At 37.0% G+C, this 23,399-nt stretch overlaps 1 protein-coding gene across 1 annotated transcript in view; it reads left to right on the forward strand.

Moving 5' to 3' along the window:
• eIF5B (eukaryotic translation initiation factor 5B) overlaps nt 1-23,399 on the forward strand; it is a 609,831-nt gene that overhangs the window by 341,561 nt on the left and 244,871 nt on the right. Inside the window, exons 17-18 of the mRNA XM_090369319.1 lie at nt 2,652-2,813; nt 17,564-17,695. Coding sequence (XP_090225445.1) covers nt 2,652-2,813; nt 17,564-17,695 — 294 coding nt within the window. The remainder of the gene's footprint in view (nt 1-2,651; nt 2,814-17,563; nt 17,696-23,399) is intronic.

Consider the following 23,399-nt stretch of genomic DNA (forward strand, 5'->3'; position numbering starts at 1 on the left):
CAAGGGCTGGAGTGTCTATTACTGTATATGTGTGTGTGTGTTTTTTTTTTTTTTTTTTTTTTTAATTTTAGAGAGAGACTCTAAAAAAAGTATATGGTAGAAGAGTACAGCAGGCCCCCGTTATAACGCGGTTCGCTTTACGCTGATTCGCTATAACGCTGTTTTTATATTATAACCCGTATCTGACTATAACGCTGTCACAGATCACTATAACGCTCTTTTACAGATTACATTTTTGACATATTAACGAAATCGTTTCATTTGATGGAGTCGATAGCTTGAAAATGAATAGCAAAACAGCTCCTAAAATTTTTCAACACTCTGAGCTATTAGTGCAATACAAGGGCTGGAGTGTCTATTACTGTATATGTGTGTGTGTGTTTTTTTTTTTTTTTTAATTTTAGAGAGAGACTCTAAAAAAAGTATATGGTAGAAGAGTACAGCAGGCCCCCGTTATAACGCGGTTCGCTTTACGCTGATTCGCTATAACGCTGTTTTTATATTATAACCCGTATCTGACTATAACGCTGTCACAGATCACTATAACGCTCTTTTACAGATTACATTTTTGACATATTAACGAAATCGTTTCATTTGATGGAGTCGATAGCTTGAAAATGAATAGCAAAACAGCGTTAAAACGTTTCCCACGCTCAGTGAAATTTTCTCGCACGCTAATTTAGTTTCAGTACAGTGACTTGTTACGTAGTTCCGAGATCAACATTTTAAAAAATGATCAAGTATATTGCTTGTAATATTTGCGTTATATGCATTTATCCGAAGTCTAGTCATCACTCAGTAGAGTATTAGACATCGTGCGTAACAGAAAGTTTACTTGAACATTGTATCATAATTAATTCAACCAACGCAGTTACATTTTCGAAGAGCTAATAATGACAGATAGGAATGAAAAAGCAACAACGTTTGGACGCAGTACGAAGACTATAAATGTAAGAAAAAGACTGAATTTGAAAATTAAATTAGACGTTTTGAAGCGAATCGATTCCAGTCAACGACAAACGGATGTGTGCCATAATTTAGGACTTGCAACTTTAACTGTAAGAACAATTATAAAAAAATAAAGAATTAGTTTTTGCAGCAGGAAAGATAGCTGTTCCACTGCAAGCAACTAGGACTAGGCCGGCTATTAGGATTGAAATGGAAAGACTTTATAATTTTATTGAAGATAATATTCCAATGCAGAATTCAGTTAAGTTAAATATTAAAAAAGAGAGAGAGAGAGAGAGAGAGAGAGATTAAGCCAATATGATGATCTGAAGAAAACTCGCCTAAAAAAAAACAATGTGGAACCATTTAAAACTGGTAAGGGCTGGTTGAATAGATTTAAAATCCAGGGAGAAGCCGCAAGTGCAGATCAAGGAGCCGAAACTTTCAAAAAAGAACTTGTTAAAATTATTGAAGAGGGGTATTATGTGTTACACTTCTCAACAAGTTTTTAACATAGCTGAAGCAGGACTTTTGTGGAAACGAATGCCTAAAAGAAGTTTCATATTGAAAGAAGGAAAAAAACATGCCAGGTTTCAAAGCGGCGAAGGATCGGTTGACTTTATTGTTGGTTGTAATGCTGCGGAGGGATTTAAAATTAATACCCCTTTTAGTTTATTTGGAAGAGGGCCAGAGTTCAACTCAAAATCCACACATTTTTCATGATTAAATTCATCAATTAAATTAAATTCATTATTTTAATTGGAATTTTAAATTTAATTTTGATATGCAAGTAGTTACCACATAATTATACTTATGCAATGCAGAATATTTTATATGTGCAAATTTTTGAATATTAAATATTTTGACCGACATTTGTGCATCTTTTCATTACTGTTTATTATTCATTAGGAAATATCCTATGGCACCGACCGCAGCTCATAAATACATATGTTACCTTATGGGAAAGCGGCGCTCGCTTAGCGCGGATTCACTTAGCGCTCTGTTTTTCCGGAACGAATGATCAGCGTTAAGCGGGGGTCACCTGTAGTATATATTATATATACCACTCTTCTACAATATTAATTAAGCCAATTAAACAGTTAATTTCAGAGAACATAAAACTATAGTTTTATTAAGCGTTCTATAAAGTTATCTCAGTAATTGATATGGGATGGTCATATATACTTTTCACTTCTATGAACACAGAAAAAGAAAATCAATTAAACAACGAAAAAATTGAATGTGCTGGAAATGTAATGTGCTACATATGTTACCTAACTTTTATTATTATTATTAGTTCTACCATAACAGTTATTCTGTATTTTTTCCAGCAGTGTACTTTCACTTATTTTTGAATTTCAATCTACTTGTGAGCTATTTTTGTCTTTATTATTTTAAATTTTGACCTTGATTTCATTTTGATGATAATGTCCCTCTAATGTTTGGCTATAAAGTCAAAATAGGAAACAATTAATATTTAAAAATATGTATGTGTTTTCCAATTTTTGTAAAACTTCCAAATTTCTAATTCAAAAAGGATTAAGAACCAGAGAAGGCCTTTCATAATAATAAAGCTGATAAAATAAAGGATAGAAAAGTTGTATTGATAATACAACTTTTTCATGAATTAAAAATCATGAAAATTTTAATTGCTGATTACTGTTTAATTTTTTAATTGGTGATATGTGCATACTGTTTTTAAGGTGAAAGCAATTCCTGGTCTTGGAACTACTATCGATGTCATTCTTGTCAATGGAAGACTAAAAGAAGGGGACACCATTATACTAGCTGGTCATGATGGTCCAGTGGTTACTCAGATTCGGTCATTGCTTATGCCTCAGCCATTAAAAGAATTAAGAGTAAAGGTATGGCTTGTTGAAAAGTAATTGAATAAGAACAAATTTATTCGTTAAAATAATTATATATAACAGCATTAGTTCATGAGTATCACTAAATGCAGACAATGACACTAGCCAACACGATTTTTTCCTCCAAGAACTTAAATGCTGTTTTTAAATAGTTTTTGTTCTTAAATTTCGATATTAACCATGCTAGTTCCACGTCACGTCACAATTATTATATATAGGCGCCTCCGTAGCCAGGTGGGAAGGAGCAGCAGTGCGTAGTACACGCTTCTTGATTAGACCGGGGTTCGAGCCCGTCACTACCAAATACGGAAGATGCGGAAAGGTCAGGGAATGACCACAGCTTATCCCGGAGCAATATGGCCTTAGTTGCTAATGCTCCTAAAAACCAAATAACAAACAAACAATTATTATATATACAGGGAGTTACATTTTACCAAACTATGCCAATTTTGTATAATCTAGCCAGTAGTGTATGGCATACTGCTTTATTTTAACAGATATAAGCTAATTCTCTTAATTTTAGCAATCGATTCTGGCCTCAGTTTTCTTGTGTTTTTTTTTTTTTTTTTTTTTTGCTGATGCTGCATAAGCTTGCTTTCTTGCATCATATGCCTCTGCTAATGCTAATAAACATAATGAGACTTCTACCTATGGTGCTTAGGTTAAAATTCCAATGCATCAATTTACAATTTGAAGAAAGCACACTTGGCATTTTTGGTGAGGAGTTTTGTAGGCTGTGCCAAAGTTTTCCAAGTATTAACTTATCATGACATATTCTCAGGGTTGTAAATCTATCCTCCAAACATAAACAGCCCCTCAAGAGTAGGATGGATTCAGCCCTACTACCACTTCACAAGATGTCAACTATCAGCCAGTAAGTTCAGGTAATGAGGTACATTTAATCAAACAAGTTGAGTTGAATGATTTGGTTCGACACTTAAATTTGCCAAAAGAACAAGCTGAACTGTTAGGTTCTAGGTTATAGCAGTGGAATATACTTGCAGCAGGAACAACGATTTCATTGTTTCGAAAAAGACATGAAAGGTTTTCTAAGTATTTTACTACGGAGGACAAGTATGTGTTTTTGCAGAGACATTATCGGACTTCTGAAAGAACTAGGTGCTGTGCATTAGTCAGATGAATGGTTTTATTCATAGATGCCTCAAAATTAAGTTTAAAAGCAGTTTTGCTTCATAATTACAACAAATTTTTATCAGTTCCTGTGTTTCATTCAGTTGGACTTAAAGTCATGAAAGTATGTATAAGGTTCTACATGCTATAAAATACCAGGATTATGGTTGGAACATATGCAGTGATCGTAAAGTTATTGGTTTGCAGGGGGGTTTCACAAAACGTTGTTTTTTGTTTGTGGGACAGCCATGCGACAAGAAAATTATGTTGAGCAACATTAAGACAAGCAGGACAGTTTCAGAGTTCATACCAGGACAATGTGATGTAAAATATATTCCTTTAGTGCAATCAGACAAAGTTCTTCTGCACATCAAATTTAGATTGATGAAAAAATTTTGTGAAAAGGCTAGATAAAGAATGTAACAGATTTGCATACTTGAGAAGTGTTTCCTAATTTAACATATGCCAAACTTAAGGAAGGAATTTTCGTAGGACCCCAAATTAGACATCTCTTGAAAGACTATATGTTTGAAACCCAGTTAAAGGAGGTTGAATTGGCAGCTTGGCGATCATTTAAGGTAGTACATTGGTTTTTTGGGTAATAGGAAAGAAGAAAACTATGAAATGTTGGCATGTAATTTACTCGAGTGCTACAAAAACATGGGCTGTTGAATGTCATTGAAAATTCGTTTTCTTCATTCCGATCTCGAATTTTTCTCCGAAAATCTAGGAGATGTAGTAGTAGTGGAATGTGATACAAGAAAGCAAGTGTATGATCTTATGCAGCATCAACCAAAAAAAAAAAAAAAAATTTACAAAACAATTTCCTCTAAATGTTTGTCCAGTTCCTCCTTAAATTTATTTAACCTATCAACTTCCACAACGACAGATGGAAGTTTGTTCCAGCAATTAACCACCCGCTGGCTACAGGCAAATTTCCATACATTTATTCTACATCTGTCTTTCCTCAATTTAAATTTATGCTCCCTTAGGTTCGTAGTCTGAATAAGTGGAAGAATCCCATCAGAATTCCGCGTGCTCAACCCATTCAAGGCCTTATACACCTCAATCAGATCACCTCGCAGGTGTCTAGTCTCCGGCAGCTGCAATTTGCAGAACTTAAGCCTCTCTTGGTAAGAGGATCCCTTCATTCCATTCACCAATCTTGTTGCCCTTCTCTGTAAACGCTCAAACAAATCTTCACTTCCAAAATGAGGCCTCCAGACCTGTACGCAGTACTCAAGGTGTGGCCTGACCATTGCCTTATACAGAGTAATGCAAGTGATGAACAAGGGGAGTGGTTTCATGAAGATATTTTTCCACAATGGAAAAGCGGTACCAAGGTTGCTGGGATCCTATAATGATTGGGGATTGCTGCTGGTTCCTTGCGAGGGAGAGTAAGCAGGAATATAAGAAAAAATCCCTTAGTAGCAAACATTAAGGACAATTACAGGTATGCTGATTATATATTATTGAAGTATAACTATTTTGCAATGATTTATGATATTTTTTTGGAAGTTAGAATTATAGAGAACATATAATATTATTTTTACACTTGTATTACGAACTTAAGTTGTATATCCCTTTATTTTAACATTAAACATTGATACATCTTTTGATGTAGATGTGATAGACTTTTTATGGTGATTGTCGGAATCGGCACATTTATTTTCTCCAGAATCACATTTTCATTGTGGAGTTATGACAAAGAAATTTTTTTTGTTGGCTAGTGCAATAGATGTTCAACTCTCTCAGAGTAGAGGCAGACTCCATTATTTAGTTTAGTTAATCCTTTTAAAGCTTAATACCTCGTTCAGGTAGCAAAACAGAGGGTTGTGATGGTTAAAGTGTAAACAATATAATTGTTATCATAAGATGAGTGCAAAACACATCTCTTGGTAACAATTTGTGCCAATAACAGATGCTTCCGTTTTCTCTGTTCTTGCCAACGGGGCCTCTACTTTACAAAAACGAGTTTTTGAAACCAGTGTGTGTGATCTCTCTCTCTCTCTGAGAGAAATATTGATATAGGACTATCCCTGAATATCAGAGGCCAAGTGATGTTGCAGTAAGGCTGTTAGCAGCTCTGGACACAGTTTATTTTTGTGGCCCCATCATTGGGGGAAAACCTTGTTTTTGTCCCTGTCATTATCCTTATGTCTTTAAATAAACCTTAATGCAGATCAAATACACAACAATGTATAAGAAAACAGTCTGTTTTATATATGTACGAAATTAAATACATGTTCAGTGAAATGTGGTAAATGACTATAAAATACACAAATCATTCAGTCAGGCAATTAATGTTTGATTTATGAAATCAAAATCTTATTAACTCAGAATAGCCAAGTGATGTTGCAGTAATATTGCATGTCAATTTATTTTAATAATTTTTTAAAATAAATAAATTAAAATAAAAAACAACTAATTCTACTAACAGATTAAACAACATTGCACTATACAGAAATTTTTTATATGCAAAAAATTATCAATTTTATTGAAAAGCTGGAAAGAAAACATTACAGAAAATATTCCAGCAAATCAACTATTTAACACCAATTTTTATGACATTTCGAAATCAATCTGGATATTATTATTGAGTCTAGAGGAAGGAAAGATTGTCATTATGATAAGCAGCTATATCCAGTTGTGAAAAAAAAAAAAATGTTTAAATTAAATGTGATTAAATTAGTTACAAAATAATTAATTTCAGCTACTTGATTTGTTTACCAGTAAGATATAAAAGGATAAGATACAAAATAGCAAATATTAGTTCTAACTATAATAGAAGGATGCTAAAAGAAGACTATTTCAGTAAATTCTACAGAGAGACACATTCAACAAACAAATGACAAACTATTCTATCCACCTGAAAATAGGCCACCTGAACCTGATCCCAACAACCTCCAAAATGACCAGCATTTACAGCCAGCAGAAGAGAATCCATGAAGTTGCACCAATAAAGATAATTATGGTTATTGGTGACTTCAACAAATTCTTTTTTGAACAAAAAATTGCGCAAAGGGTTGCAAGTAACAGTTCTATCGAGAGTTCTCATGTGTTTTCTGATCACTTGTTTTCAACTACTCTGCAGAAGCCCTAAAACGTTCCTTCTGAAACTAGTAGGACCATGTTATATTTAAATTAGCAAGTGTTACTCGTGGGTAATCATGAGCTAGAGTGGTGATCATTTGATGTCTAATCAAAATGCCACAGCAGTACTTGTGAAGTGCCATGCAACTAGAGAGCACAGAATTATTATTATTATTATTATTATTATTATTGCTGCTCTTATATTATTTTTCCCTGCTTCGTGGTTACACCCCGTGACAGGTATTGCTACCAAGTACACAGGGTGGTTGTTATGTTTGATGTTACTGTTGGTCGAGGAACTCTCTGAAAATCGTACAGGTGTTCAGGATTGCCACTTTCTGGAGTTCTTTGTAGGTGTTTGCTGGGAGACCTACTGCTGCTATGTAGGGTCTTTTGGCACCATACCTGTGGTTGACACGATGATCGGGATGGTTGTTACTTGTTGCATATGCCACATCACTTTGATCTCTTGTCTTAGGTTCGTGTACTTCCTGATTTTTTCCCCATGGGTTTTCTGCAGGTTGCCAATATTGGGTATCACAATGTCAATCAGATAGGTAGCCTTTTCCTTCTTGTCCACCAAGGGTTATGTCCAGTCTGTCGGGATTGTCCTATCCATTATTATGGCGCGGTCTCAGTACAGCTTGTGGGTTGGAGTCTCTAGTACTGCCTAGGGTTCGTACTTGTAGTATAGTACACTATTCGATCAACTGGTATTTACTTGCTAGCTTCTGATGTATTATCCTGGCTACCTGGTCATGTATAAGAGTGTACTCAGTCTGGGTGATCACCTTGCCTCCCGTGTTGATGTTGGATCGTTTCTGAGGCCAGGTGGCATTGTCGACATGTATCATCTAACATTCCGGTCTCCTTGGCGATGTATTTTCTATAGTTCCTGGTGTTGATTACCTGGTCTTGGATGGCGAGCATGAATCCTTCAGTCTCGGGAAAGAGCGTCCCGCTCGTGAGCCATGCATTGGAAGCAGTTTTATCTATAACATACACATATAAGTTATAAATCCAGTTTAATGTAAAAAATACAAATATATACTAACAGGCAGTAGCTTTCGAGACTGGCGTGTCTCTTCATCAACTGAAATTCAAATACAAAATACAACGGATAAGTGCGATGAGCTGAGTGAGGCACGTTAATCATGTGCCATTGTTGTTGCACGACTTGCGCTGCTTTTACTCCACTGATCATCTAGCCTGGGGTGTAGATGTATGCCTTTGTGGCTGTTTATTGCCTTTGGATTGTTTAATATGTTAAGTGACTCTAGCCATAGGCGGTGGCGAAAGTGTCGTGAGTGGTCTACTACTTTAAAGTCACGTTTGGGATCAAGATCGTGGTTGGTGGCCCAAAAATGTTCTGCGACTGCGGACTGGTCAGTTTCGGCAAGCCGGATTGCTCTGTCATGTTCCGTAAGGCTATCTTGGAGACTCCTTGATGTTTCTCCTATGTAGCAACTGTCACAGTCCACAGGTGATGCGATGTAGTACATTGCTGTGTGTGACAGGGGTCTTCACACTGGACACAAGTGAACGTAGGTTCCTGCAGGGTAACTACACGCATTTGATGTTGTAATTTCTAAGGACCTTCGAGAACCGTCCTGACATGCCTGGATAATAGGGAATGTAGGCGGACGATATACCGTCTTGGTTCGGTGGTCTTGGGTGCGATGTGAGTTCTTGTGCCTGTGATGGGTAACAACATTTGGTTAGGTCCGCCTTCACACAGGAGATCTCGTTACGCCTAATTGTATCAGTGCTGGAATGGCTCCAAGCACTGGAGAATAGGGTGCAGGCAGTGCTATTGAGATGACTTGGTGCGTAGCCGGATCTGTAGTTAGTGAACTGACCGCACCACATAGATTTGTGGTATACTGAAGTCTCTAGATGTTGGCTTACGCGGTGCACTAGGACATCCAAGAACGGGAGCGCATCGTTAACTTCCAACTCTATAGTGAACTTGATGAAATTAGATAGGGAGTTGAGGTATCAGTCTATCAGCAGGTACATGGCACTGCTATGGGTGCCCCTGTTAGTTCCGTAGTAGCCAACATCGCCATGGAAGATCTGGAGAGCGGATACAACGGAACCCACCTACACCTATTACAACATGGTGTAGATACGTTGACGATATTTTTACCGTAATACCACGTGGCTCTGAAACAGCACTACTGGAATACCTCAACTCCCTATCTAATTTCATCAAGTTCACTATAGAGTTTGGAGGTCAACGATGCACTCCCGTTCTTGGATGTCCTAGTGCATCGCGTAGGCCCACATCTAGAGACTTCAGTATACCGCAAACCTATGTGGTGCGGTCAATTCACTAACTACAGATCCGGCCACGCACCAAGTCATCTCAATAGCACTGATACAATTAGGCATAACGAGATCTCCTGTGTGAAGGCGGACCTAACCAAATGTGGTTACCCATCACAGGCACAAGAACTCACATCCCACCCAAGACCACCGAACCAAGACTGTATATCGTCCGTCTACATTCCCTATTATCCAGGCTTGTCAGGACAGATCTCGAAGTTCCTTAGAAATTACAACATCAAATGCGTGCAGTTACCCTGCAGGAACCCACATTCACTTGTCTCCAGTGTGAAGACCCCTGTCACACCTGTCTTACGCAGCAATGTAGTATATCGCATCACCTGTAGAGACTGTGACAGTTGCTACATAGGAGAAACATCAAGGTGTCTCCAAGATCGCCTTACGGAACATGACAGAGCAATCCGGCTTGCCGAAACTGACCAGTCCGCAGTCGCGGAACATTTTTGGGCCACCAACCACGATCTTAATCCCAAACGTGACTTTGAAGTAGTAGACCACTCACGACACTTTCGCCACCGCCTATGGCTAGAGTCACTTAATATATTAAACAATCCAAAGGCAATAAACCGCCACAAAGGCATACGTCTACACCCCATGCTAGATGATCAGTGGAGTAAAAGCAGCGCTAGTCCGTGCAACAACAATGGCACATGATTAACGTGCCTCACTTAGCTCATTGCACTTATCCGTTGTATTTGAATTTCAGTTGATGAAGAGACATGCCAGTCTCAAAAGCTATTGCCTGTTAGTATATATTTGTATTTTTTAGATTAAACTGGATTTATAACTTATATGTGTATGTTATTTTAACCATGGACCCCAGTACACCAGACCCATTCGTTACAATTTTATCTATGTGACCCTGATGGAGATCATTGTAGTGTCTGCCATGGAGTGTCTACTGTGTCCATCTTTCTAGCTTCGTTTGTACCTCCTAGTTTGGGGGTGTTGGACTCCTCGCTTAGGTGGAGTGCTGCTGTGTATTTCTGGAAGTAATCCTTCAGGTTAACTATCGCTGTCTTCTGTTGCTCAATGAGGCCTATCAGGCCCCTTCCTCCTTCTTCCAGGGCAATTGTCAGTCTCTCCACGGCGGCTCTTGGTCATCATTGTCCTTGTCTTTCTCATGATATCTTCCAGCTCGGTGTTAGTCCAATCTATGACCCCAAAGGAATATGTTAGCACTAGGATTGCATAGGTGTTTATGACTTTAACTGTGTTCCCTCTGTTCAGCTTTGCTTTCAGCAGGCTTCTGAGTTTCTGATGGTATTTTTCGGCCAGGCAGGCCTTGATTTCCCTGTGCTGTAACTGCTGAGCCTGCATCATCCCCAAGTATTTGTAGGCCTCCCCCTTTGCCATGGCTTCGATCTCTTTACCACTCTGCAGCTGGTAGTTTCGGTTGACTAATATTTCCTGATGCAGTCTGTGGGTCTTGTTTTTGTTTAGACCAAATTCCATCCTAATATCCTTGCTGAATTCGTCGGTGATCTGGAGTAGTTGCTGAAGGTGCTTCTCGGTTCCCGCGTTGAGCTTGATGTCATCCGTATACATCAGGTGAGTGAAGGGTACAGGTTCTTCCTTTCGTCTTTGAGGTTATATCCGTACTTGCTACTCTTCGGCATGGTAGATAGCGGGTTAAGTGCTAGGCAGAACCACAATGCGCTCAGGGCATCTCCCAGAAAGATTCCTTCCTCTCCTGATGGCGATTGGCCTGGTTGTGATGTTTTCGACCTTAACGGTGGTAATCCATTTCGCCATCATTTCTCCTAGGAAGTTTCTCACTGTCGGGTTGACTTTGTAGATTTTCAGTGCCTCTATTAGCCAGCTATGAGGCACGGAGTCGAAGGCCTTGCGGTAATTGATGTAGGCTGTGTATATGTTGCTGCGCTTCTTGTATGCTTGCTCCATAACTGCAGCATCTATGGTTAATTGCTCCTTGCATCCTTTCTGCTGTTTAGCCATTATGCTCGGGCTCTCCAAGTGGTCTGTTATCTTCCTGGTTATGCAGCTGGTCAGGCTCTTGTACATTGTGTAGGGAGGCAGGTGATTGGCCTATATTTCGCTGGGTTTCTTGTACCTTTGTCTTTAGGCTTCAGATATGTGATTCCTTTGAGTGAGAAACTTCGGGATTGTCTCTAGGTGCCTTATAATTTGGGTGAACTGCTCTGCCAGGTGCTTGTGTGTGCAAGTGAGCTTCTTGTACCAGTAGTTGTGGACGTTATCTATTCCTGGAGTTCGCCAGTTTTGAGAGTTATTGATCTTCTGTTTTACTTCTTCCCAAATCTCCCATCCTCTCATTTCTTGTACGTCCTTGGTTTTCTTGCATTCTAGTTCTATCCAGGTGGCTAGGCTGTTATGTTTTGCTTCCCTACTCCATATGTTTCCCCAGAAATCCTCAATCGGCATCTTCTCAGGTGGTCCGTTCCCTTTTTTCCCCGTCTTCTCCGAGATTCCTGTAGAAACCTCTTGGGTCTTTATTGAAGATTCAGTTGTTTATTTTCCTCTCGGCATAGTCTCTTGCTAAGTGCAAGGAGGTTCTCCTTCAATGTGTCCAAGTACTCTCCTATTCTCTGATTTTTTTGTCTCATGTTTGCTGTGGACGCTGTCTCTCTTGAGGATTATTATTGAGGTGTTTCCTCGTGTTTCCTTGAGGACAAGGAAACACGAGGCTTATGCTGCACCAGCCAAAAAAAAAAAAAAATCTGCGTTACCCTGAGAAAGAGAGAGTGTCAGATGTAGAAGGGAATCGCCAAGAAAGCAAGAAAGAGAAGAATGATGATATCCAGCTCAGATATCCAAACCCATACTCACCAGTTCTTGAGCCCCTGGTGTAAATGTTCCAAAAACGGTCATACTGCACCTGTTGGGTTCTTTAATGCTATTACTATGTGAAAAACACAATGTTACATTCATGTTTTTGACATAGTAACAAACAATTCAAACTGTATAAAATAACCTGAATAAAATTAAATATATATTTAGGAATGTAGAGAAAGTTTCGGTCATTAAATCTGGAACCAACAATTATTAATGAACCAAACTTTCTTTCAAGGCACTTGACAAGTCCCATTGAACTTGTGGAAGGTTAAATATAGTTCTATAGATGACATGATCATAGCATTCTTGAATGTATGTTGGTTCATGGTATTAGTCTCAAGTGTCTTTTATATACAAAGATAAAGTGTATAGGCTTCAACTGGGAATTGAGTTTTTGATAAAAACCAGAATTTAACAAGTTAATTTAAAAAAAAAAAAATTTAATTAATTGAAAATCAGTATATTATAACCAAACCCACAAAATAGTGTAATAGCTGAGCTTTGTATATGCTTTTAATACTTTAGATATATATAGGATTGTTTGTTTGTTTGTTTGTTTTTTTTTTATCTGTAACTTTTTATTCTTTTACACAAAAGAATACAACTTGGCAACTATCAGACCTGTCAGAACTTGCAGCTGACACAGTTGAAAGTTCTGATGTGTCCAGAGTTGCAAAGTGGCCTTGAGTTATGTGCTTTAAGTTGAAGATTTGCTAACTGGACAGTGTTTTCTTTTATGCTGTTGTGTTGGATATAGCATGAATGTTATCTGTAACATTCATACTAAAATGAAAAGAAAAAAAAAACTAGAGGCTTACGGAAACAAGTGTTTGAAGAAAACTGCAATTTCATGGCACATTCACATTAAAGAATGTCGGTAATCTGTGGCCAGTGACTTGCAATAGTTGTGTGGACTGCCATACAGCATTGTTAGCAGATGGAGCACAATACTTCTGTTTTCATCCATAATTTCCTGGACATTTGCAGTTTATTCTTGAGTGGTGGAAGTTAGTCACTGTTTATGGAAGAGAATAACTAGATTTAATGAAGCATACATTTTTCCAGATGTACCCACACTGTACACCTGTCTATCTTTGCTCTCAGCTGTTCTAGGCTCACACAAGCACTGTATGAGCTCACCATAAACATGCTTGCAAATTACAGCTATGTGCTGTAATTTACAAGAACATTTGTGCCGATTTATGGAATGCTGAATAAATAATATGGCTAAAAGAGATTTCCTAGTACACCTGGTCGTCGACTTACGACCGGCCGCACTTACGACCACAAAAAATTTGATTTTGTAAATTTCATTTGTATTAATTTTTACATTAATTTTAGATTGTATTTTTGTGTTTACAGTACATTATGTACAGTATTATTTTTCAATTATGACAATACTGTATATGTAATTATAGATCGTAGTTTTGTATTTTTTATAAACAGTATGAATAATAAACCAATTAAAATGTACAGAGCGTTTGAATTTAACTTCCTAGAGAGAGATAGCCTAGGCGCAGAAACGAAGTAAAAGATAAAAGCATTACTGTATTTAAAATGAAAAATAAAAGATAATAAAAAGATTAGAAAGGTTAAAAAATACTGTTAATAAATATATGGCCGACATACGACCAGATCGACTTACAACCTGTCAGTCAGAACAGAAGTCGGTCGTAAGTCGACGACCAACTGTATATTTAAATGATATTTTTTCATGTATTTTTAAAGATACAGTCAGTCCTCGTATAGCACGATAGTTGTGTTCCTAGAAACCCTCGTGCAATATAAACAACAGGCCCTATGGGAAAAATAGGGTTAGGTGCCGGCCACCCAAAATTGAACACACATTTGAAACCAAAACATAACCAAACACAATAAATAATCGTAATAAAATACTTACGTATTTTATTACGACCATTACGTAATAAAATATTGCTAATGCTTTTGCTTCTATCGTAAGCAAACTTGTACTTTGATTTTCTATCCAAACAGATGACAGCCGTTCCATCTTTTCCAATTCTTTGTGTCTTAATCTAATGGATTTTAATTACACTGAGTTGTTCCTGCTATGAAAGTTATTTTTATTTTCTTTGCATTCTTTCTAATTCTCGGCATTGCCTCATTTAGGTCTGTAGCATGTGTAATATCACACGGTCTTTCATTTCGCTCAAAGCGTTTCACAATTTCATATTTTTTCTCTATTGACAGAGGTGAATTGGCCATAAGCCTTACCTGGGAAACCCCAGTGGGCCGGAAGCCGGTGTGATTTTGACCATAAACCATAGTATGAGGCCACTACAAATTTTCCGCCTCTGTTTATTGATATTGCTTTTCTTTTTATCTCTGAATCTGCAGTGTCTTCACCAGGACGCTTTCTTTTCACACCTTTTAAGTATTTTACTCATTTTCAGGGAATAAAGCACAATTACAAAACGAGGAGGCACGCTTGATACACAGAGATACACTATTAACGCCTCACATTTTACTAAAGCACATTTCTAGGGGTTACTACCATAAAACAATAAAAACAATTTCCTGTTGCGTTTCTGCTAGTGGAATCTTACAAACTGGTAGTGAACTCGATCTAATTGCATTTGCGATTATACCGATAGCTGGAATTGTGTTGGTTTTTACGTTATTATGGTGAAATGTGTTTCCCCTTCACTTATATAAAACACATAAATACATTTTCAGAATCTTCTCTTCGTTCCTATTGTGTTGCGTTCAGTTGGGGTGATTCCGCGTTCGACTGTCATTTCTTGTAAACACAAAGGCGAATCGTGCATAAGCAAATTTGGTTCATGTTATATAAGATATCGTTCCCCTATTTATAAATCATGTATGATCGAATTCGTGTAGTGTAAACACGTGTTATATGAGGACTGACTGTATCTGATTGTTGATACCGATGCTGAATTGTTTTCTAATATTTCGACTTGTAAAGTTTTTTGAATTTCACACAGTTTCTTGTACCACCTGAAGGAGATGGCCCAAATCACAAGTCAAAATAGAATTGGATGAATACATCATATGGACCTTTGTCAAGGGGGCTAGCACCATATACACTGTGCTGTCACTTTATTATGTACACCTCTGCTGTGCACAAAAAAAGGTTTGTCCCACAACGTTGCAAATCACATGACCACAGTTTGTGGATCTAAATATAGCAGAACAGCCTTTCTAGTATCAGTTAAGCATACAAACCTTAGCAAGAATGGTGAAAAGTGATCTAACGGACTTTGAACGTGGCATGGTAGTAGGTGCAAGATGTGCTGGACAAAGCACTTCTGAAACGGCAGTTCTCCTGAACTTTTCATGCACCACAGTTTCAAGGGTGTGTCAAGAATGGTGCAACAAACAGAAAACATCCTCTCAATGGCACTCCTGTGGAAGAAAATCACTTGTTGATGAGAGAGGTCAGAGGAGGATGGCTAGAATTGTGCAAGCAAACAGATGGGCCACAATGTCTCGCATCACGTCAGAGTACAACCTTGGTGTGCAGAACAAAATATCGCAATGGACCAATAGTCTTTTGGGGACACCTACTCTATTGTCCCCATACTTCTGGCTTTTCCCCCCAGTCTTTAGCCTCCCTCCCCTACTCTGTCTATACACCAGCACATGTCCCACACAATGTTAAGCCGACCGGGCTGGCCGGGTGGGTAAAGGGCCTGCCTGGCAACCCAAAGGTCGCGGGTTCGATTCCCGCCTCGGGCTTGGATCAATGTACTGCAAAAACCTTGGGAGGTGCATTATGGCCACAGAAGCCTATGCGCCAACAACTACCAAGAAAAAAAAAAAAAAAAAAACACAATGTTAAAAATTAAAATGTCCAAATTCAAACCGCACACGCAAAACTCTTTCGGCTTAAACCTTTTTCTGCGTTTTTTTTTTTTTTTATTATTTTATTTTTTATTTTTTTTTTTGTAATATTTTTTTTAGGCCCTAGCTACTGAAATCTCAGGAAACTAGGTGGCAGAGCCTGCCAGAGTAAAATATCAACTACTGGGTACCTGGTCTGCCTCCACGAGACTAAGTGTGGACAACGTTGGGCCCCAGCAGGGGTCTAGCGGCTGAATGGACAGAATAACAACAATACACGGTGCTACACTTTTTTAAATCTCTGGCCTTTACAGTGAACTGTTACACCTACAATGAAAGCAACGCGGAGTTGGGGGGAACCTCCGGTGCCGCTAGACACGAATACACTTTACACTTTTTTGGACCACTAGTCGCACTTTGTCGCGAATGGGCTGCAACAACCGACAGCCACATCACGTACCTTTGTTATCAATGAAAAACAAGAGAGCACGCCTCCTGTGGGCACAGCAACACCAGCACTGGACTATCGAGATTAGAAAACAGTTGCTTGGTCTGAGAAGTCAAAGTTCCTGGTGCATCATTTTGATGGAAGGCTCAGAATTTGGCGAAAACAACATGAATCCATGGACCTGTCATGTCTGATGACTACTGTGCAAGGTGGTGGGGGCAGTGTTATGGTCTGGGGAATGTTTTCTTGGGGCACACTTTTGGGTCCATTGATATCCATAGATTCATGTCTGAATGCCACATCATTGCTGACCAAGTGCATCCGTTCATGTTGGCAGTTTATCCTCAGTCAGATGGTTACTTCCAGCAGGATAATGCGCCGGTGCACAAAGCCCGAATCATGGAAATGTTCCAGGAACGTGACAGTGACTTTTCTTTGCTGCCATGGACTGCTCAGTCCACGGATCTCAATCCTATTGCACATCTTTGGGATGAGCTGGAAAGGGCTGTTCGCTGCAGGCATACACATCCGTCGAATCTCGAGGAACTACGTAACACACTCATGTCTGCATAGTACTCCATTCCTGCACAACGTTTTCAGCATCTTGTTCAATCCATGCCTAGACGAATTCAGGCTGTTTTGAAGGCTAAAGGAGGCTCAACATGCTACTAGGTAGGTGTACCTAATAAAGTGGCAGCACAGAGTATGTTGATACTACATACAGAATAAAGAACCTTTGTGAAGGGCTAGCACAGTATGATAGACATTTTTTAAATATCTGATTTAGTAAAGAAGCAGGTCCCTATTGTAGTATAGTTATTGAATAGTTTGGGAATAGTGCTATTCTGTGTTCTGATGATGGAACCAAATAGTTTTGGTATTAAATGTGTTCAGACTTTTTTTTTTTTTTTTTTTTAATACTAAAAGGGCATGTGCTAGATTTTATGCCCTTTGATATTTGATATTGATTGATTTCAGATTTATCAGTTAGTGGAGAAGGAATATATAAGTTTATATTTAGTAAAATATTTTAAAATATATTTTAGGCTTATAGTTTTCTACATCCTAATTATATATTTATATCTTCTAGAATCCATATCAAGAATTCAAGGAAGTAGAAGGAGCCCAGGGTGTAAAAATTGCTGGCAAAGACTTAGAGAAATCCATTGCTGGCTTACAGTTAGTTGTTGCAAATCATCCAGATGAAGTGGAAATTTTGAAGGTATTGTACTGTTGTATTTTTGATAAATTGGCTTCCTGTATGATAGGGGAAAAAAAAGTATATTTGTATATATACTGTAAACCACTTCTGATCATATACAAATTATTTCTTTCTTTCGCACACACATCTTGGTTAATGTAAGATAAAATAAAATTTAGATAAAATTTCAGTATAGAATGTAATGTTCTTTCTCACTACAAATAGAGATTTTGTATATACTGGATAAATAAAGTGAATAAAGCCCTTCAGATGTGATGAGCAACCCTGGTTTCGTCTGACCGGGGTATATGAACTTTTAGAATACTAATCTATTGTATGGGAAAGCCCTATACAACACACGAAACTGAAGTCCTATGAACCTGTGAAGATTGAAGTGCAGTGTCCTGCCATGGAATTGTTGTGTACATATTTTTTCGCAGTACCATAACCTCTTACCAGTGGATTGACATATTCTACAAATCCCTAAAACATCTCATTGAGGAGAATGCTGTTAATATTGTTTAATTGTGGTTTTGGATAAATAGCAGTATAAGTCAAGCTTTGCATGTGTGTGGCCAAGCTATTTCTCTTGTGTGGAGATGGCATAATTTCTACACTCATCATATCTATTGCATTAGAATTCTTTTTTTGAAGCTGTGTTAAAGTCAGTGCTTACAACAATCCACACATCCTGGAAGAAATTAAAAGCAACATCACTCCCAACATGCTGCAGGTAAGTTTTCAAATGTGTTTCATTGTGCTGAGTTATGTTAAGATCATTTATCATTTTTTTATTTTATTTATTTATTTACTTTTTTTTTTGCTGTAACAAATTCATCAGAGGATAAAGATTTTTACATGTAAGTTTTGTATCACTAACTCTCCTATACTTAGTTATTTGCATTTTTTTGGTTCTCATTTAAAATGATCACCCTGGATTGGATCATGCATTATTTAGCTGTTGATTGGGTGTCTTGTATTTCTACTACTTGGCTGCTAAATTTTTATTAAATTTGATAGGCCATGTTGCAAACCTCCAAGCCTAGCTATTACCAGTAGAATACAATCAGAAATGGATGTTTGTAGCTAATGATTAGTTGTGTGACTGGTTATCCCTTGAAAAGAGCCATTCTGTGTGTTCTATCAATAATTGATATAATTTTGTTACAACTAACATCAGTTAGTGCATGTTTTCATGAAATCCCGAAACATGAAAGGTATTAGAGCACTGTGCATGGGTTGAAGGCAGAGACACAAGATATTTGACATTAGACGTGAATTTCTGTATGCAGCAGACCAGTTCCAGGGGGTCCGCGAAATGGTGGTCAACCGTGTATATATATTTATATATATATATACATGTTTAATTGTAGGTTGTTACCGATTATTGGTGTTTTTCATATAAGTATTAGTGTTCATACAAATTTATAATCAAGTCAACCTAGTTTGGTTATCTTCATTCCATATGGCCTATACATTTTGAGTTAAGATAAAAAGGATAATGCTAAATGATAATGATTTTTCATAACATTTTACTAATGAAAACATTATCTGTAGCAAGATAATTATTAAATCTTAATTTCTGTATAAATTTATATAATAATATAACGTATTGCATTACACCATGTGGCCGTCAATCCCCTACTTCATCGGGGGCTTTGAGTGGATTGACAGCCCTTTTCGACGTAATGCCTCATACTTACTCGTTTCTGTCTGTACCTATACCAGTTTTGCTATTTTAGTTTATATTTTCAGGTTCATTTTCTTAAATTTTTTTTTTTGTTTTTTTTTTTTTTTGTTTTTTTTTTTTTTTTTTTTTAATTAAATATTATTTATTTTCTCAATTTCTTCCATTTTTATTTATTTAAATGTTACTAGTTTGATAAAAAATAATCTCTTCAGCAAACTGTGATAGGGTACACAAAGCCCAACGAGTAAGTATTCTATATTGTAATACTACTACTTACGTAGTGTTGTACTCCGGTGGAGGCCGTTGAGTAAAAAGGGGGTTTTCCCGCCTTCTATTTGTTTTTATGGGTAGCTATTATTACAGCCCAGTCGCACTAACTAATTACTCTGTGCTGATGGCACATTGGTCTGTGTCCCCGATTTTCATGCCAGTGCATTCTATGGAGGTTTGTTGTTGGATCGATGAATTTTTAAACTTTATATAGGTTGTGTTAACATGTGGATTAAATCTTATTTACATTTTTTATATATATATATATATATATATATAAATATATATCCAATATGTTAAATTAAATAAAACATAGGCCAGTAGTATGGCAAAAACTGTAGAGCGAAAATTAACATAAAAATAACCCAAATAAACAATCGAACGAAAAGAAAGAATAGATATAAATAGTGGCCCGTAAACCCTTATATAATTTCGAACTTTTAATCCAATTAAACTATACAAAATTTTAGACTAATGCCAATTATTTATTAATTTAGCGGTACCCCCCAGAGGTACCAGTTCCGAAAGACGTGAAATATCACCAAAAGAGGGTTAAAGGAACAGCCCTTAAAAAAAAAATTAAGAAAATGAACCTGAAAATATAAACTAAAATAGCAAAACTGGTATAGGTACAGACAGAAACGAGTAAGTATGAGGCATTACGTCGAAAAGGGCTGTCAATCCACTCAAAGCCCCCGATGAAGTAGGGGATTGACGGCCACATGGTGTAATGCAATACGTTATATTATTATATAAATTTGTACAGTCTTTAAGATTTTAGTATTATTATATAAATTTATACAGAAATTAAGATTTAGTATTATTATATAAATTTATACAGAAATTAAGATTTAATAATTATCTTGCTACAGATAAAATGTTTTCATTAGTAAAATGTTATGAAAAATCATTATCATTTAGCATTGTCCTTTTTATCTTAACTCAAAATGTATAGGCCATATGGAATGAAGATAACCAAACTAGATTGACTTGATTACAAATTTGTATGAACACTAATACTTATATGAAAAACACCAATAATCGGTAACAATCTACAATTAAACGAATATATACTGGCACATATAATGTAAAATTGGCCTATGGCAAAAATACAATGGCATTAACGCAGCACAGAAGAACTCGCAAATCTAAAAGAATACATACATCTAAATGTAATAACCACATAACATTTTATATGGGTTCGTGAACTTTTTTGATTTTTGACAGGGTCCGTTGATCTCACTAGTGTGGGAACCACTGCAGTAGAGCATTGATAATCTGAACTAATTTGGACCGTGGGCAGTTGTGGACTTCCGATTTGTTGAGATTTTCAAAATTATCAGAAATACACTTCTGGAGACTTAAAAAAAAAAAAAAAAGGTTTAGTGAATTAGTATTAGCATTCAATTAGTAAAAGCACATAATGCAAGAAAGCAAGCTTATTATAGCGTAAGCCAAAAAAAAAAAAAAAAAAAAAACCTCATTTCAGCTATCCACTCACTCCAAATGTTTGTCTAGTTCTGCCTTGAATCTATTTAAGCTATGAACTTCTACAATGACAGATGGAAGTTTGTTCCAGAAATCAACCACCCTTTGGCTAAAGGCAAACTTCCGCACATCTTTCCTACAACTATCTTTCCTCAATTTGAATTTATGCCGTCTCGGGTGATTATTCTGAGCAAGAGGAAGAATCTTATCAACATTGAGCATGCTCAAACCATTCAGGCTTTATACACCTCAGTCAGATCACCTTGCAGGTGCCTAGTCGCCAGACACTGTAATTTGCAAAACTTAAACCTTTCTTCGTAAGAGCAACCCTTTGTTCCATTCACTAATCTTTTTGCCTTTCTCTGTACTCGTTCCAGCAGCTCTTCATCCTTCTTAAAATGAGGCCTCCAGACCTCTATACAGTGGACCCCCACTTTACGATGGGCTCACTATATGATCAAATAACTTTACGATGGGCTCTACATAATACAATACCTTTCACTATACAATATGTAGTAAGCGCAGGATATTGTCATCACATTGGCGAATTGAATTTTAATTAATTAATTCTATTAAATGGAGCTTAAAAAATAGGAATGAAGAGAATATTCTGAAAATTTATTTTTGTTTTTTATATGATTTCAGTGAAGGGGAAACACATTTCATCATAATACTATCAGGTAAAAATCCATAGGATTCCAGTTATCGGTATTATCGCAAATGTAATAAGATAGAGTTTACTCCCCGTTTATAATACATTGCACTAACAGAAAATCCCAATAAACTGGAAAATGCAAATTGGTTTTATTGTTTTATGTAGTGACCTCCAGAAATGTGCTTTAAAAAAATATCACAAATGTGTTCAAAATTCATTCTTATAACAAAACAGCAATAAATGATGAAAGTGTAGTGCATTTTAATGATTTGAGCAGCTGATATAGTAAGTATGGAAACCAGTAATCACTGGTTACAATTGTCTCCGACCGGGCCACGTGGTCCTTTGTCTCAGCCAATAGCAGCATTTGTAAGCCTGTTGGGCACGTTTTGTTTTTGTATCCTTTAGTTCAAGTGATTTTTTTTGTACTTAATTTCCATAAACTTACTGTATTGATTCTTCAGTGTACAACTTTGCATAATATAGCCCCTAAAGAGTACAGCAGTAAAAAGAAAATTTCAATTAAAATTAAACAAGAAATAGTGGAAAAACATGATGATGGTGCTAAAATTAGTTCATTGGTGCGCGAATATGGTTTTTCACAGTTAACCATTTCTACCATAGTGAAACAAAAAGAAAACCTTAAAAAAAGTTAAAGTAAGCGATGAATCTATCACAGTCCAAAAAGGCAGAGAACTGATTGTAGAAATGGAAAGGCTTTTGTTGCTGTGGATAAAAGAAAAACAATTGAAGAGTGATACAGTTCCTGGACAATATATTTGTGAATGTGTAAAGCAGATTTTTGAGGATTTAAAGACTAAAACACCTTCAGCTAGTGATAGTGATACGCAATATGGGGACTTTAAAGCCAGCAAAGGTTGGTTCAACCGTTTTAAAAAAGGTCCGATATTAAAAGTGTTATAAGGCATGGAGAGGCTTGCAGTGCTGATCAGGAAGCAGCCGAAAACTAAGGTTAAATTTCAAGAGCTTGTCGAGAAGGAGGGTTACCTTCCTCAACAAGTCTTTAATACAGATGAAATAGGCCTCTTTTAGAAAAGGATGCCTAGGCGAACATACATCAAAAAAGAAGAGGCCTCATTGCCTGGTCATAAGGCTATGAAGGATAGGCTTACTCTACCATTTGGGTCCATTGCCTGTGGTGATTTTAAACTTAAGCCAATGTTGGTTTACCACTGAGAAACTCCCAGTGTGTTTAAACAGCAAAAGGTCATCAAAAGCAGGTTCAATGTCTTTTGGGAGTGTAACAAGAAGGCCTGGGTGACAAGACACCTCTGAATGGATATTTGAAGTGTTTTGTTCTTCAGTCAAAGTTTACTTAGAAAAAAAAATAAACTTCCTTTAAAGGCACTGTTAATTTTGGATAATGTTCCAGGTTATGATCCCTAACTTGCCCGATCTCTGGAGTAGCAATTTAACTTCATTACTGTCAAATTTCTCCCACCCAATACCAACCCTCTGCTTCAGCCAATGGATCAGCAAGTGATTGTGGATTTTTAAAAAAATTTACACAAAGAAGAAGCTTACGAAGTGCTTTGAAGAGACTTCAGGAGTTGGAGCCATCATCTTAAAGGAATTTTGAAGACCAGGTTTAACATCTTGGA

This window comes from Mastigoproctus giganteus, chromosome 3, assembly GCF_048544385.1.
Source record: "Mastigoproctus giganteus isolate SK-2022 chromosome 3, ASM4854438v1, whole genome shotgun sequence".
Classification (NCBI taxonomy): domain Eukaryota; kingdom Metazoa; phylum Arthropoda; class Arachnida; order Uropygi; family Thelyphonidae; genus Mastigoproctus; species Mastigoproctus giganteus.